This window comes from Camarhynchus parvulus, unplaced genomic scaffold (genome assembly GCF_901933205.1).
Source record: "Camarhynchus parvulus unplaced genomic scaffold, STF_HiC, whole genome shotgun sequence".
NCBI classification, from domain to species: domain Eukaryota; kingdom Metazoa; phylum Chordata; class Aves; order Passeriformes; family Thraupidae; genus Camarhynchus; species Camarhynchus parvulus.
In genome coordinates this window covers 170,644-181,845 of record NW_022148424.1, presented here as the reverse complement: position 1 = coordinate 181,845, position 11,202 = coordinate 170,644, and the positions used below count along the sequence as shown (strand labels likewise).

Genomic DNA, 11,202 nt, shown 5'->3' with positions numbered 1-11,202 from the left:
CACCACATGTTATCAAGTTTCTGGCACATGTTATCAAGTTTCGAGCCTGTCCTAGGCACATGTTATCAAGTTTCCAGCACAAGTTATCAAGTTTCCGGCACATGTTATCAGTTCCAAGGTAGCAGTCCCGGCACAGGCTGCACTCTCTCTCTCTCCCCTGGGGGCGCTGCCCGATGCCTCCCGGTGCTTCTCCCACCTTTCCACCCTCGGGGGCCCCTTCCCCTGCCCTCTCTGTCCAAGGCCCGGCTCCCTTCGCCCCACAGCCCGTCCCCCCCCCACCCTCCCGCCCCACCCCCGCCCACACCCCCCCACACCCCCCACCGCCCGACCTCCAAGCCCGCTCCCCGCCCCACAGCCCGGCTTCCCAAAGCCCGGCTGCCCCCGCCCCACAGCCCGGCTCCCCCCGCCCCGCAGCCCGGCTCCCCCCGCCCCACGGCCCGGCTCCCCCCGCCCGGCCGCATGGCCGCCCCCGCCCCGCCCGCAGCCAGGACAGGGACAGAGACCCGACCTCGTTCCCCGCCGGAACCCGAGAGAGCTCCGGCCGGAAGTGCTCTGCGTTTAACCCCCGCGCGCTCCGAGGCGCGGCCACGTGCCGCGTGCCGATATCCAACGCTGAATATTCAACGCTCAATATCCAACGCTGAGCGCCCATTGGTTGAACCGCAGCATCCCAGAAAACTCACTTCCGGTCAAACGGCGGCAACCAGTAACCCCTACCCCGCCTCCCAGTATAAACCAGTAACCCCTACCCCGCCTCCCAGTATAAACCAGTAACCCCTACACCCCCAGTGTAAACCAGTAACCCCTACACCCCTCCCAGTATAAACCAGTAACCCCTACCCCCCAGTGTAAACCAGTAACCCCTACCCCCCTCCCAGTATAAACCAGTAACCCCTCCCCACCCCCCAGTATAAACCAGTAGCCCCTACACCCCCCCAGTGTAAACCAGTAACCCCTACACCCCTCCCAGTATAAACCAGTAACCCCTACCCCCCAGTGTAAACCAGTAACCCCTACACCCCCTCCCAGTATAAACCAGTAACCCCTACACCCCCCAGTATAAACCAGTAACCCCTACACCCCCACCCAATCTCTTCCCAGTCCCTCCCAGTATAAACCAGTAACCCCTACACCCCCCCCAGTCCCTCCCAGTCCCTCCCAGTTCTCCCAGTACAGCGCACACTGGACACGTTTCTGTCAATGCTTGGATATTTTATTGATATGGGGAGGGGAGGGGTCCCAGGGGTGTTTTGGGGAGGGGTCCCGGGGGTTTTTTGGGTTTTTTTTTGAGGGTTTTTTGAGGGTTTTTTGGTTTGGTTTTTTTTTTTTTTGAGGGTTTTTTTGAGGGTTTTTTAACTGGGTTTTTTTGATTTTTTTTTATGGTTCTGAGGGGTTTTTTAGCAGGGTTTTTTTTTGGGGAGGGGTCCTGGGGGGTTTTTTGAGGAGGTTTTTTGGGGGGAAGGGTTGAGGATTTTGAGGGTTTTTTGGGGGGTTATTGAGGGTTTTTTGAACTGTTTTTTATTGGGGGAGGGGTCCCGGGGGAGTTTTTTGACCAGGGTTTTTTTGGGGTTTTTTGAGCGGGGTTTTTTTAGCAGGGTTTTTTTTGGTGGGTTTTTTTGGGGTTATTTTGGGGTTTTTTTTGAGGCTTTTTTTGAGGGTTTTGAGGGGTTTTGGGGAGTTTTTTGAGATTGTTTTGGGGGTTTTTTTGAGAGTTTTGAGGGTTTTTTTGAGGTGGGATTTTTGAGTGTTTTAAAGGGGGTTTTTGGGGTTTTCTGAGAGGTTTTTTTTGAGGGTTTTGAGGCTTTTTTGAGGGGGATTTTTGAGGGTTTTCCTGGCGGGTTTATTGAGGGGAGATTTTTGAGGGTTTTCAGGGGTTTTTTTGAGAGTTTTAAAGGGGTTTTTGGGGTTTTTTTTGAGGAGTTTTTTGAGCAGGTTTTTTTTTTTTTTTGGGGGGATTTTGGGGGTTTTTTTTTGGGGGGGGGGGTCTCTCAGGGGCTGGCGGGGGCGGCACGGCCCCGCTCCCGGTGCTGCCCCGGCTCAGGGTCCGGCTGCGGCCGCGCTCGGCCTCGCCCGCGCTGATGGAGCCGGAGCCGGTGCGGGAGCGCGACAGGCGCGTCATGGCGGAGGCGGCCACTGCGGGGACACGCCCCCTTGGGACATGCCCCCTGCTGTCCGGGACACGCCCCTTCCCTGCCCAGACACGCCCCTTCCCCACCGAGCCACGCCCCCTTCATCAGGGAACCACACCCCTTGATGTAAACCACACCCATTACATGTTTAACTCCACCCCTTTAAGTAAGCCACACCCATTCCCTCCAAACCACGCCCATTCCCCATTAAACCATTCCCATTCCCTACTTACCCACACCCTTAGATGTAAACCACACCCATTTCCCATTAAACCCCACCCATTTACCCAAACCACACCCATTTCCCATTAAACCCCACCCATTCCCCCAAACCACACCCATTTCCCATTAAACCCCACCCATTCCCCCAAACCACACCCATTTCCCATTAAACCCCACCCATTTTCCCCAAACCACGCCCATTCTCCATTAACCTTCCCCTTCATGCAAACCACACCCCTTCCCTCTTAAGCCATGCCCCCTTGCTTCAACCACACCCCCTTTCATACAAAGCGAGGCTCCGTCCCCAAGCCACGCCCCCTTCCCGAAGCCACGCCCCCTCACCCTTTGTGTCAATGCACATTAATGAGTAAATCATGCATATTATTGAGCTCTCATGCATATTAATGACCCAATTATAGATGTTGAGTTTTCATGCATATTAACGAGCGCATTATTCATATTAAAGAGCCCATCATGCATGTTGAGTTTCTCATGCATATTAATGAGCATATTGTGCATATTAATGAGGCCTATCATGCATATTAATTACCCCAACATGCATGTTTAGTTTCTCATGCATATTAATGAGCTTGCAAGCATATTAACGAATCCATTGTGCATGTTGTTTCTCATGCACATTAATGAGCCCCTCATGCATATTAATGAGGTAATCGTGCACATTAATGAGCCCACCCTGCATATTAATGAGCCCATCATGCATGTTGAGTTCCTCATGCATATTAACAAGCCCTTCATGCATATTATTGAACCCATCATGCATGCTGAGTTCCTCATGCATATTAACAAGCCCTTCATGCATATTAATGAACCCATCATGCATATTGAGTTTTCATACATATTAATGAGCCCATCATGCATGTTAATGAGCCCACCATGGATGCAGAGTTTCTCATGCATATTAACAAGCCCTCATGCATATTAATGAGCTCACTCACTGTAGCCCATCCCCTGCAGGAAGTACTTGATCGCCTCGGTCAGACGGCCGGGCTGGGGGAGGGGGCGTGGTCAGCGCTGGCCACGCCCACTGAAGGCTGGCAACACCCCGAGCGATGGCCACGCCCCTCAGGCCACGCCCCCATCGACCTCTGACCCCTCACCTGGGCAATCTGAGGCTGTCCGCCCCCGTCGGCCATCTGCAAAGAGGCGTGGTCACTCAGGGGTCAGGGGTCACTCAGGGGTCAGGGGTGATTCAAGGATCAAGGGTCACTCAGGGGTCAAAGGTCACCTTCAGGAACGACGTCTGCGTCGGATCCAGCTTGGCGTTGCACTCCACCTTGGGGGCGGGGAAAAATGGGTCAGGGGGCGTGGCCAATGGCTGGGGGCGTGTTCAAAGTGACCACACCCCCCAAGTGACCACGCCCCCTCCCCCAGCCCTGCCCCCACTCACCACGGCGTCCTCGTGGGGGGCCTGGTCACCGACCACCAGCAGGGCGGGGCAGCTGGGGGTCAGAGGTCACAGAGGGGTCACTCGGGGTGACTCAGGGGTCACTGAAGGATCACTCAGGGGTCAGGGGTCAAAGGTCACTCACCGCAGGTTCCCAGCCCCGCTCCGTTCCAGGCCCAAGTCAGCGCGGCTGAGGGGGCATGGCCACAGGTTAGCCACGCCCACTATGATCGCATGCATTGTAACCCCGCCCACAGTGGCCACACCCCTTTCTGACCCCACCCCCACCCCTTCAGGACACACACATCACCCCCTCCCTTTTGACCACACCCCTTTCCTCCCTTTGGCCACGCCCCAATCTCTAAAGCGACAGCCCCAACAAAGCCACGCCCACCAAAGCCACGTCCACTCACATTAAAATCAATAATTAGGAAACCCTATACATTTTTATTGGCTTTTAGCCACGCCCCCTCCACACCACACCCTCCCCCGAGGCAGGCCACGCCCCCAGGGCAAGCCACGCCCCCCCAGAAGCTGGTCACGCCCCCTCACCTGGTGTACATGCTCCAGAACAGGGCGGGGTTGGGCGCGGCCGCCAGGTGCTCCCGGACCCGGCGGACGGGGGGAGGGGCGGCGGCCAGCTCGTCCTGGGTGACCCCAGAGTGACCCCTGAGTGACCCCCGGAGTGACCCCTGACCCTTGAGTGACCGCCCACCAACTGACCCCCGGAGTGACCCCTGACCCCCGGAGTGACCCCCAGAGTGACCGTGACCCCCGGCTGGAAAAACCCTCACAAAAACCCACCAAAACCCCAAAAAACCAAAAAAACCAAAAACCGCCAAAAAATTTAAAAAAAAACCAAAGCCCCCAACTGCCCCCCAAAAAAACAAAAAAAACCCCCAAAACCCCCCAAAACCCTCAAAATCCCCCAAAAATCCCACCCCCCCAAAAAACCCACCAAACCCCCCAAAAAACAAAAAAAAAACCCCAAACCTCCCCAAAAATAATAAAAAAATCAAAAACCCCCAACCCCCCCCAAAAAGCCAAAAAAAAAACCCAAAAAAAACCCCAAAATCTCCCAAAACCACCAAAAATCCCCCAAACCCCCCAAACCCCCAAAAATTTCCCATAACCCCAAACACACCTCAAATAACCCAAAAAGCTCCCCAAAAAACCCTAAAACTCACCAAAACCCCCCCAAAAACCCCCAAGAAAACCAAAACCCCCCAAACGTCCCAAAAATACCCCAAAAAACCCTCCAAAACTCCCCAAACCCCCCCAAAACCCCAAAAAGCCCCAAAATCTCCCCAAACCTGGGTGAAGAGGTGGTTCAGGATCATCTCGTTTGTCGACATCGTCAGACCCGAAAGCTGGAGGGGGAGGGGCTTTGTGAGACGCCTCCCAAAAAAAAACCCAAAACCCAAAACACCAAATTTCTCCCCCAAAAAACCCAAAAAAACAAAAAAAAAAAAAAACCCCAAAAAAATCCACCAAAAAAAACCCCAAAAACCTCAACCCCCCCCCCAAAAAAGCCCCAAAACAACACCCAAAAAAAGCCCCAAATAACACCCAAAAAAACCAAAATAAAGCAAAAATAAAAATAAAAAAAACAAAACAAAAAACCCAGAAAAAAAACACCCTGAAAAAACCACCCCAAAAAACCCCAAAAAGAAACACTCCCAAAAAAACAAAAACAAAAAAATTTAAAAAAAAACCCACCCCCCAAAAAAAGGAAAAAAAACTCAAAAAACCGATAAAACCCCCACCCTAAAAACCCTAAAAATAAACACCAAAAAACCCCCAAAAAACCCCAAATAAACCACGCAAAAAACCCAAATGTTCCCCGAGTCCCCGCCCCCTTCGCCCCACCCCCGGAAGCCCCGCCCCTCAGGCCCCGCCCACCTTGCTGGCGGCCCAGTCCATCCATCCCTTGGCTTTGGGGTCGAGGTTGAGCAGCACCAGCCCCTCCACGGCCTCGGGGTGCAGCAGCTGCGGGACCCCAAAATCGCCCAAAATGGACCCAAAAATGGGCCCAGAATCAGCACAAAATCAGCACAAAATTATCCCAAATAAACCCCCAAATTATTCCAAACAAACCCCCCAAAAAAACCCAAAATTATCCCAAATAAACCACAAATAAACGCCAAAATTATCCCAAATTAACCCCCGGGGGGACCCGGAAATCAGCCACAAGGGACCCAGAAATGGGCCCAAAATCAGCACAAAATTATCCCAAAATAATCTCAAAATCAGCCCAAAATAAACCCCAAAATTAGCCCAAAATGGGACCCAAAAATGGGCCCAAAATTATCCCAACTTAACCCCAAATCAATCTCAAACAAATCCCAAAATTACCCCAGAATTACCCCAAATAAATCGCAAATAAACCCCAAAATTACCCCAAAATGGTGACCCAAATATGGCCCCAAAATGCCCCCAAGATGGTGACCCAAATATGGCCCCAAAATGAGCCCAAATAAACCCAAAATGGTGACCCAAATATGGCCCCAAAATAACCCCAAAATAACCCCAAATAAATCCCAAATAAATCCCAAAATGACCCCAAAGATGACCCCAAACCCCCAGTCCCCCCCAGTCCCGCCCCAGTTTCCCCTCCCCCACTCACCCCGAACTTGGCCAGCACGAAGGCCCCGGCCCCCACCCCCACCCCGACGATGCTCCGGATCCTGTCAGGGGTCAGAGAGGTCACAGAGGGGTCAGAGGTCACACGGGGGCGTGGCCTGACCTTTGACCACGCCCCCCGAGCCCCCGAGCCCCTCCCCCACTCACCCCAGGCCCTGCAGGACGCCCGGGAGCGCCTCGGCCAATTGCTCCAGGGAGGGGTACTGGTACCTGCAGGGTCAAAGGTCACCCGGGGTCACCTGGGGTCACCCGAGGGTCAGTCGGGGGTCAAGGGATGGGGGAGGGGCAGTTTTGGGGTTTGGAGGCGGGGTTTTTGGGGGCGGGGTTTTGGGGGGCGTGGCAGGTTCGCGGCGGGGCGTGGCTACCTGGGGGGGTAGGGCGGGGTTTGGGGGAGGGGCAGTCTTGGGGTTATGGGGATTGTGGGGGAAGGGCAGTGAGGGGGCGGGGTTTTTGTGGAGGGGGCGGGGCATACCAGGGGAGCTAGGGCGGGGCAGTTTTGGGGGCGGGGTTTTGGGGCCAGGACCGGTTTGGGGGCGTGGTTGTAGTGGAGGGGGCGTGGTTAAGCAGGGGTAGGGTGGGGTTTGGGGGCGGGGGTTCCCAGGGGTGGGGCGTTACCAGGGGGGCGGGGCAGTTTTGGGGATTTGTGGGAGGGGTTTGTGGGTTTGTGGGTGGGGTTTCAGAGGAGGGGGCGTGGTTACCCGGGGGGGTAGGGCGGCGCCCCCTCCTCCATGCCGGGCGGCTCCAGGTGCACCAGGTGGAAGCTTCTGGAAATCTCCAACATCTCCGGGTGCCCGAAGAGCTCCGAGAAACACGTCAGGTCTGGGGGGGGGAGGGGCCAGGGGTCAGGGGTCAGCGGGGGGGATGGGTCAGGTAAGGTCTGGGGGGGGAGGGGCCAGGGGTCAGGGGTCAGGGATCAGCAGGGGAGGGGCCGGGGGATGGAGAGGGGTCAGCCAGGGTGGGGGAGGGTCTGGAGGGTGGGGGAGGGTCTTAAGTGGTGGGGGAAGGGCAGGTGGGTGGGGGAGGAGTCAGCAGGGCGGGGGAGGGGACGCACGGGTGTGGCCCACATCCGGGAACGTCAGCAGGGCGGGGCGGCCGGGCCGGGGGCACCCCGAGGTCCAGGCGTGCACGACCCCGAACGGCGTCTCCAGGAGGTGCTGGGGAAAGGGGCAGAGAAACGACCCCAAAAATTGGGGGTTTAGACTCAAAAACACGGGGATTCCCAAACCTAAAATACGGGGATTTGAGCCTCAGAAAAATTGGGGTTCATACCACCAAAAAATGGGATTTTAGACCCCCAAAAAATGGGATTTTAGACCCCCAAAAAATGGGGTTTTAGACCCAAAAAAGGGCGATTCACGCCCCAAAACATCGGGATTCAAACCCCAAAAATCGATATTCCCCATTTCCGCCCCACATTCCCCTTTGACCCCAAAATCCCTGAAATCCCAAATTCCTGAAATCCCAAATCCTCAAAATCCCAAATTCTCCAAATTCCCCAAATTCCTCAAAATCCTCAAATCCGGAAATCCCCAAAACCCTAAAATCCCAAATCCCCAAAATCTCTAAATCTCAAAAATCCCAAATTCCCAAATCCCAAAAATCCTCAAAATCCTCAAACCCCAAATTCCCAGAATTTCCAAATTCCCAAATCCCCAAAATCCTAAATCTCCAAATTCCAAAATCCCCAAATCCCTGAAATCCCCCAAATCCCCAAAATCCTCAAATCCCAAGTCCCAAATTCCAAAATTGTCAAAATCCCCCAAAATCCCGAAATTCCCAAATTCCTAAAACCCCAAATCTCCAAAATGCCCCAAATCCCGAAAATATCGAGTTCCCAAACCCCCAAATTCCTGAATCCTCAAATTCCAAATCCCCAAAATCCCCAAAATTCCCAAATTTCCAAATTTCCAAACTCCCAAAATCCCAAATTCCCCCCCCCCCTTCCCTGCCCCGCCCCGAACTCCCGGAACTTCCCCCAAAATTCTCCAAAATCCCCCAAATTCCCCCAGATCCCCTCGCCCGCCCCTCCCCCCCGGCCCGCCCCTCCCCCCACGCGGCCCCGCCCCCGATTTTTCCCCAAAAAACCCCAAAAAATTTCCTAAAAAAAAAAAAAAAAAAACCCGCGGGAATTTGGGGGTGGGGGGAGGGGCGGGGTGGGGGGGGAGGGGGGCGTGGGGGGAGGGGTGGGGGTCGCGCCCCTCCCCCCCCCCAAACTCACCTTGACCTCGGCGGGGGGAGGGGCGGCCTCGTGCAGCTCCATTGACCCTGAGCTAAAGGGAGGGGTGGGGGGGGGAGGGGCCGGGGTCAGAGGTCACGGCCACAAACCCCTCCCCCCACCCACCCACCAGCGCCCCTCCCCCCAGCGCCCCTCCCCCCACCCCGGGGTCGGAACCTGCGGCCACCTTGGGGCGCCCTCTGAGCGCGGCCCCGCCCCCACCCCCGGGCCCCTCCCCCACCCCCGGCCGCCCCTCCCCCACCCGCGGCCCCGCCCCCCCGGTTCCCACGGGGTGGGGGAGGGGCGCGGTCCCGAAATAGCCCGGGGGGGGGTGGGAGCCCCGCCCACGGCCCCTCCCCCACCCGCGGATCTTTAATTGCTTTAATTAACTCAGCTCTGACGAGCTTCGTTCTGCTCTTAATTAACTGAAAATAAAACTTTGAATTAACTTAAAAAACTTTTAATTAAAATGTTCACCCTTAACGAACTTCTAAAAAACGTTTAATTAAGTCCATTCCTTTCTTAGTTAACTTTGAAAAACTTTTAATTAACTTTAAAAAACTTTTAATTTATTTTTCTCACCCTTAATGAACTTTAAAAAAAACTTTTAATTAAGTTAATTGCAATCTTAATTAACTCTGCAAAACTTTTAATTTAACTTTTTTCTCCCTCAATCAACTTTTTAAAAAGTTTTATTTAGTTTGTTCCGTTCTTAATTAAATTTCGAAAAAGTTTAATTGACTTTTTTCACCCTTAATGAACTTCTAAACAACCTTTAATTAATTTTTAATTAACTTTTTTTGCCGTTGATTAGCTTTGAAAAAACCTTTTTATTAATTGAATTCTTAATTAACTAAATGTGTTCCACCCTTAATAAACTTTTTAAAAACCTTTTAATTAACTTTTTCCACCCTTAATTAACTTTTGAACAACTTTTAATTAACTTTGCTCCACTCTTAATGAACTTTCCGACTTAATTAACTCGACTCAACCCTTAATGAACTTTTTTCCCACTTTTAATTAACTTTATTCCAGCCTTAATTAGGTTTTAAAATAGTTTAATTAACCGTTTTCACCCTTAATATTTTGTGATTTGTAATTAATTCCACTCCAGTCTTAATGAACTTTTAACCAACCTTTAATTAACACCACTCGACTCATAACGAACTTTCAAACCGCCTTTAATTAATTAGCTTTAATGAGCTTTCACTAATTAATCACCGTTTGTCGCGCTCACGAACCGCCGGCCGAGGCCACGCCCACCCCTCCCTTCATTAATCACTAATTAATTAATTAATTAACTGGCCTGCAGGGAGGGGGAGGGGCGGCCTGGAATGTAAACGAGCTGGAATGTCTGGTTAATTATTGAGTAATTAATTAATTCATTAATCAGGGAGCAGCGCGAAGGGGGATGGAGCGGCCCAGCGGGAATTGGCTAATTAGCCGCTAATTACTGATTAATTAAGCCTCTGGGGTTAATGAAGCCCCTGCAGGCACAGCCTCAATTAATTAAGCAGGGTAATTAATCAGCCTTTGCTAATTAACAGCAGGCGCCGTTGGCATTGGTTAATTAATTAATGGCAAGGATGAGCCCTGAGTTAATTAACCTGGGGGGGGTAATGAAGGGTTAATAATTAATAATTAATGATCAGCCTGGGCTAACGAATCATTAATTACCCTGACTAATTAATTGAGGGGCTATTTAGCCTTAAATAATTAATTGCAGCAGTTAATTAACCGTGACAGCGCTAATGAACCCGGGGCAGTTAACGGGGTGGGCTAATTAATCCAGAACGATTAAGGAATGGGGATTAATTAGCCTGGAATGCTTATTAATTAATTAATTAACAGAACGAGACTAACGAACCTGGAAGGATCACTGGAGGGGATTAATTAGCCTGGGGTAATTAATCAATGGTTAATTAACCATTAATTAATGGGATTAATTAACCCTGCCCCTGAGAGGTCGCCGCTCATTAAGGGCTGCTAATTATAGGGGGGGTAATTAATTAATTAATTAATTAATTACAAGGAATTAAGGCAAGATCCGGAGGGGACAAAGACTGGGACAGCATGGAATTAATGAGTCGGGATTAATTAATGACCCGAGATTAATGACACAGAATTAATGACACGGAATTGACGAGTTGGAATTAATTATTGACACGGAATTAATTAATGACACGGAATTAATGACACAATTAATAAATGACACAGAATTACTTAATGACATGGAACTAATAATGTGGAATTAATTAATGACACAGAATTAATTAATGACACGGGATTAATTAATGACATTGAATTAATGACATGGAATTAATTATTGACACAGAATTAGTAAATGACATGGAACTAATAACGTGGAATTAATGACACGGGATTAATTAATGACATTGAATTAATGACACGGAATTAATGACACGGAATTAATTATTGACACAGAATTAGTAAATGACATGACTAAAGTAATGACACAGAATTAATTAATGACACGGGATTAATTAATAACATTGAATTAATGACACGGAATTAATGACACGGAATTAATTATTGACACAGAATTAGTAAATGACACAGAATCAATA

The 11,202-nt window shown here is 51.2% G+C and overlaps 1 protein-coding gene across 2 annotated transcripts; it reads right to left on the bottom strand.

Annotated features, from left to right (window-relative positions):
- Positions 1–1,955: 1,955 nt before the first annotated feature.
- On the bottom strand, positions 1,956–8,835 carry LOC115916746 (protein NDRG2-like). Of its 2 annotated transcripts, none has more exons than XM_030970485.1 (14): positions 8,792–8,835; positions 8,618–8,669; positions 7,451–7,553; positions 7,098–7,218; positions 6,547–6,609; positions 6,383–6,443; positions 5,659–5,745; positions 5,070–5,126; positions 4,309–4,403; positions 3,902–3,946; positions 3,760–3,811; positions 3,470–3,645; positions 3,308–3,359; positions 1,956–2,133 (listed from the first exon to the last, which is right to left on the bottom strand). In XM_030970485.1, exons 2-12 carry the CDS (start codon positions 8,657–8,659, stop codon positions 3,580–3,582), a joined length of 792 nt encoding a protein of 263 aa, XP_030826345.1. In that variant the 5' UTR covers positions 8,660–8,669; positions 8,792–8,835; the 3' UTR covers positions 1,956–2,133; positions 3,308–3,359; positions 3,470–3,579. The 2 variants fall into 2 exon arrangements, with proteins under 2 accessions (XP_030826345.1, XP_030826344.1); XM_030970484.1 differs by having other exon boundaries at positions 8,802–8,835.
- Positions 8,836–11,202: the final 2,367 nt, after the last annotated feature.

What these genes read in the sequence shown, in the direction of transcription:
- LOC115916746 (XM_030970485.1), bottom strand. Translation starts at nt 8,659, where the DNA reads ATGGAGCTGCACGAGGCCGCCCCTCCCCCCGCCGAGGTCAAG. An exon ending in TTCTGGAGCATGTACACCAG is followed by an intron (nt 3,947 to 4,308) that starts GTGAGGGGGCGT and finishes ATGCCCCCTCAG; the next exon opens with CCGCGCTGACTTGGGCCTGG. An exon ending in CCCCCCACGAGGACGCCGTG is followed by an intron (nt 3,646 to 3,759) that starts GTGAGTGGGGGC and finishes CCCGCCCCCAAG; the next exon opens with GTGGAGTGCAACGCCAAGCT.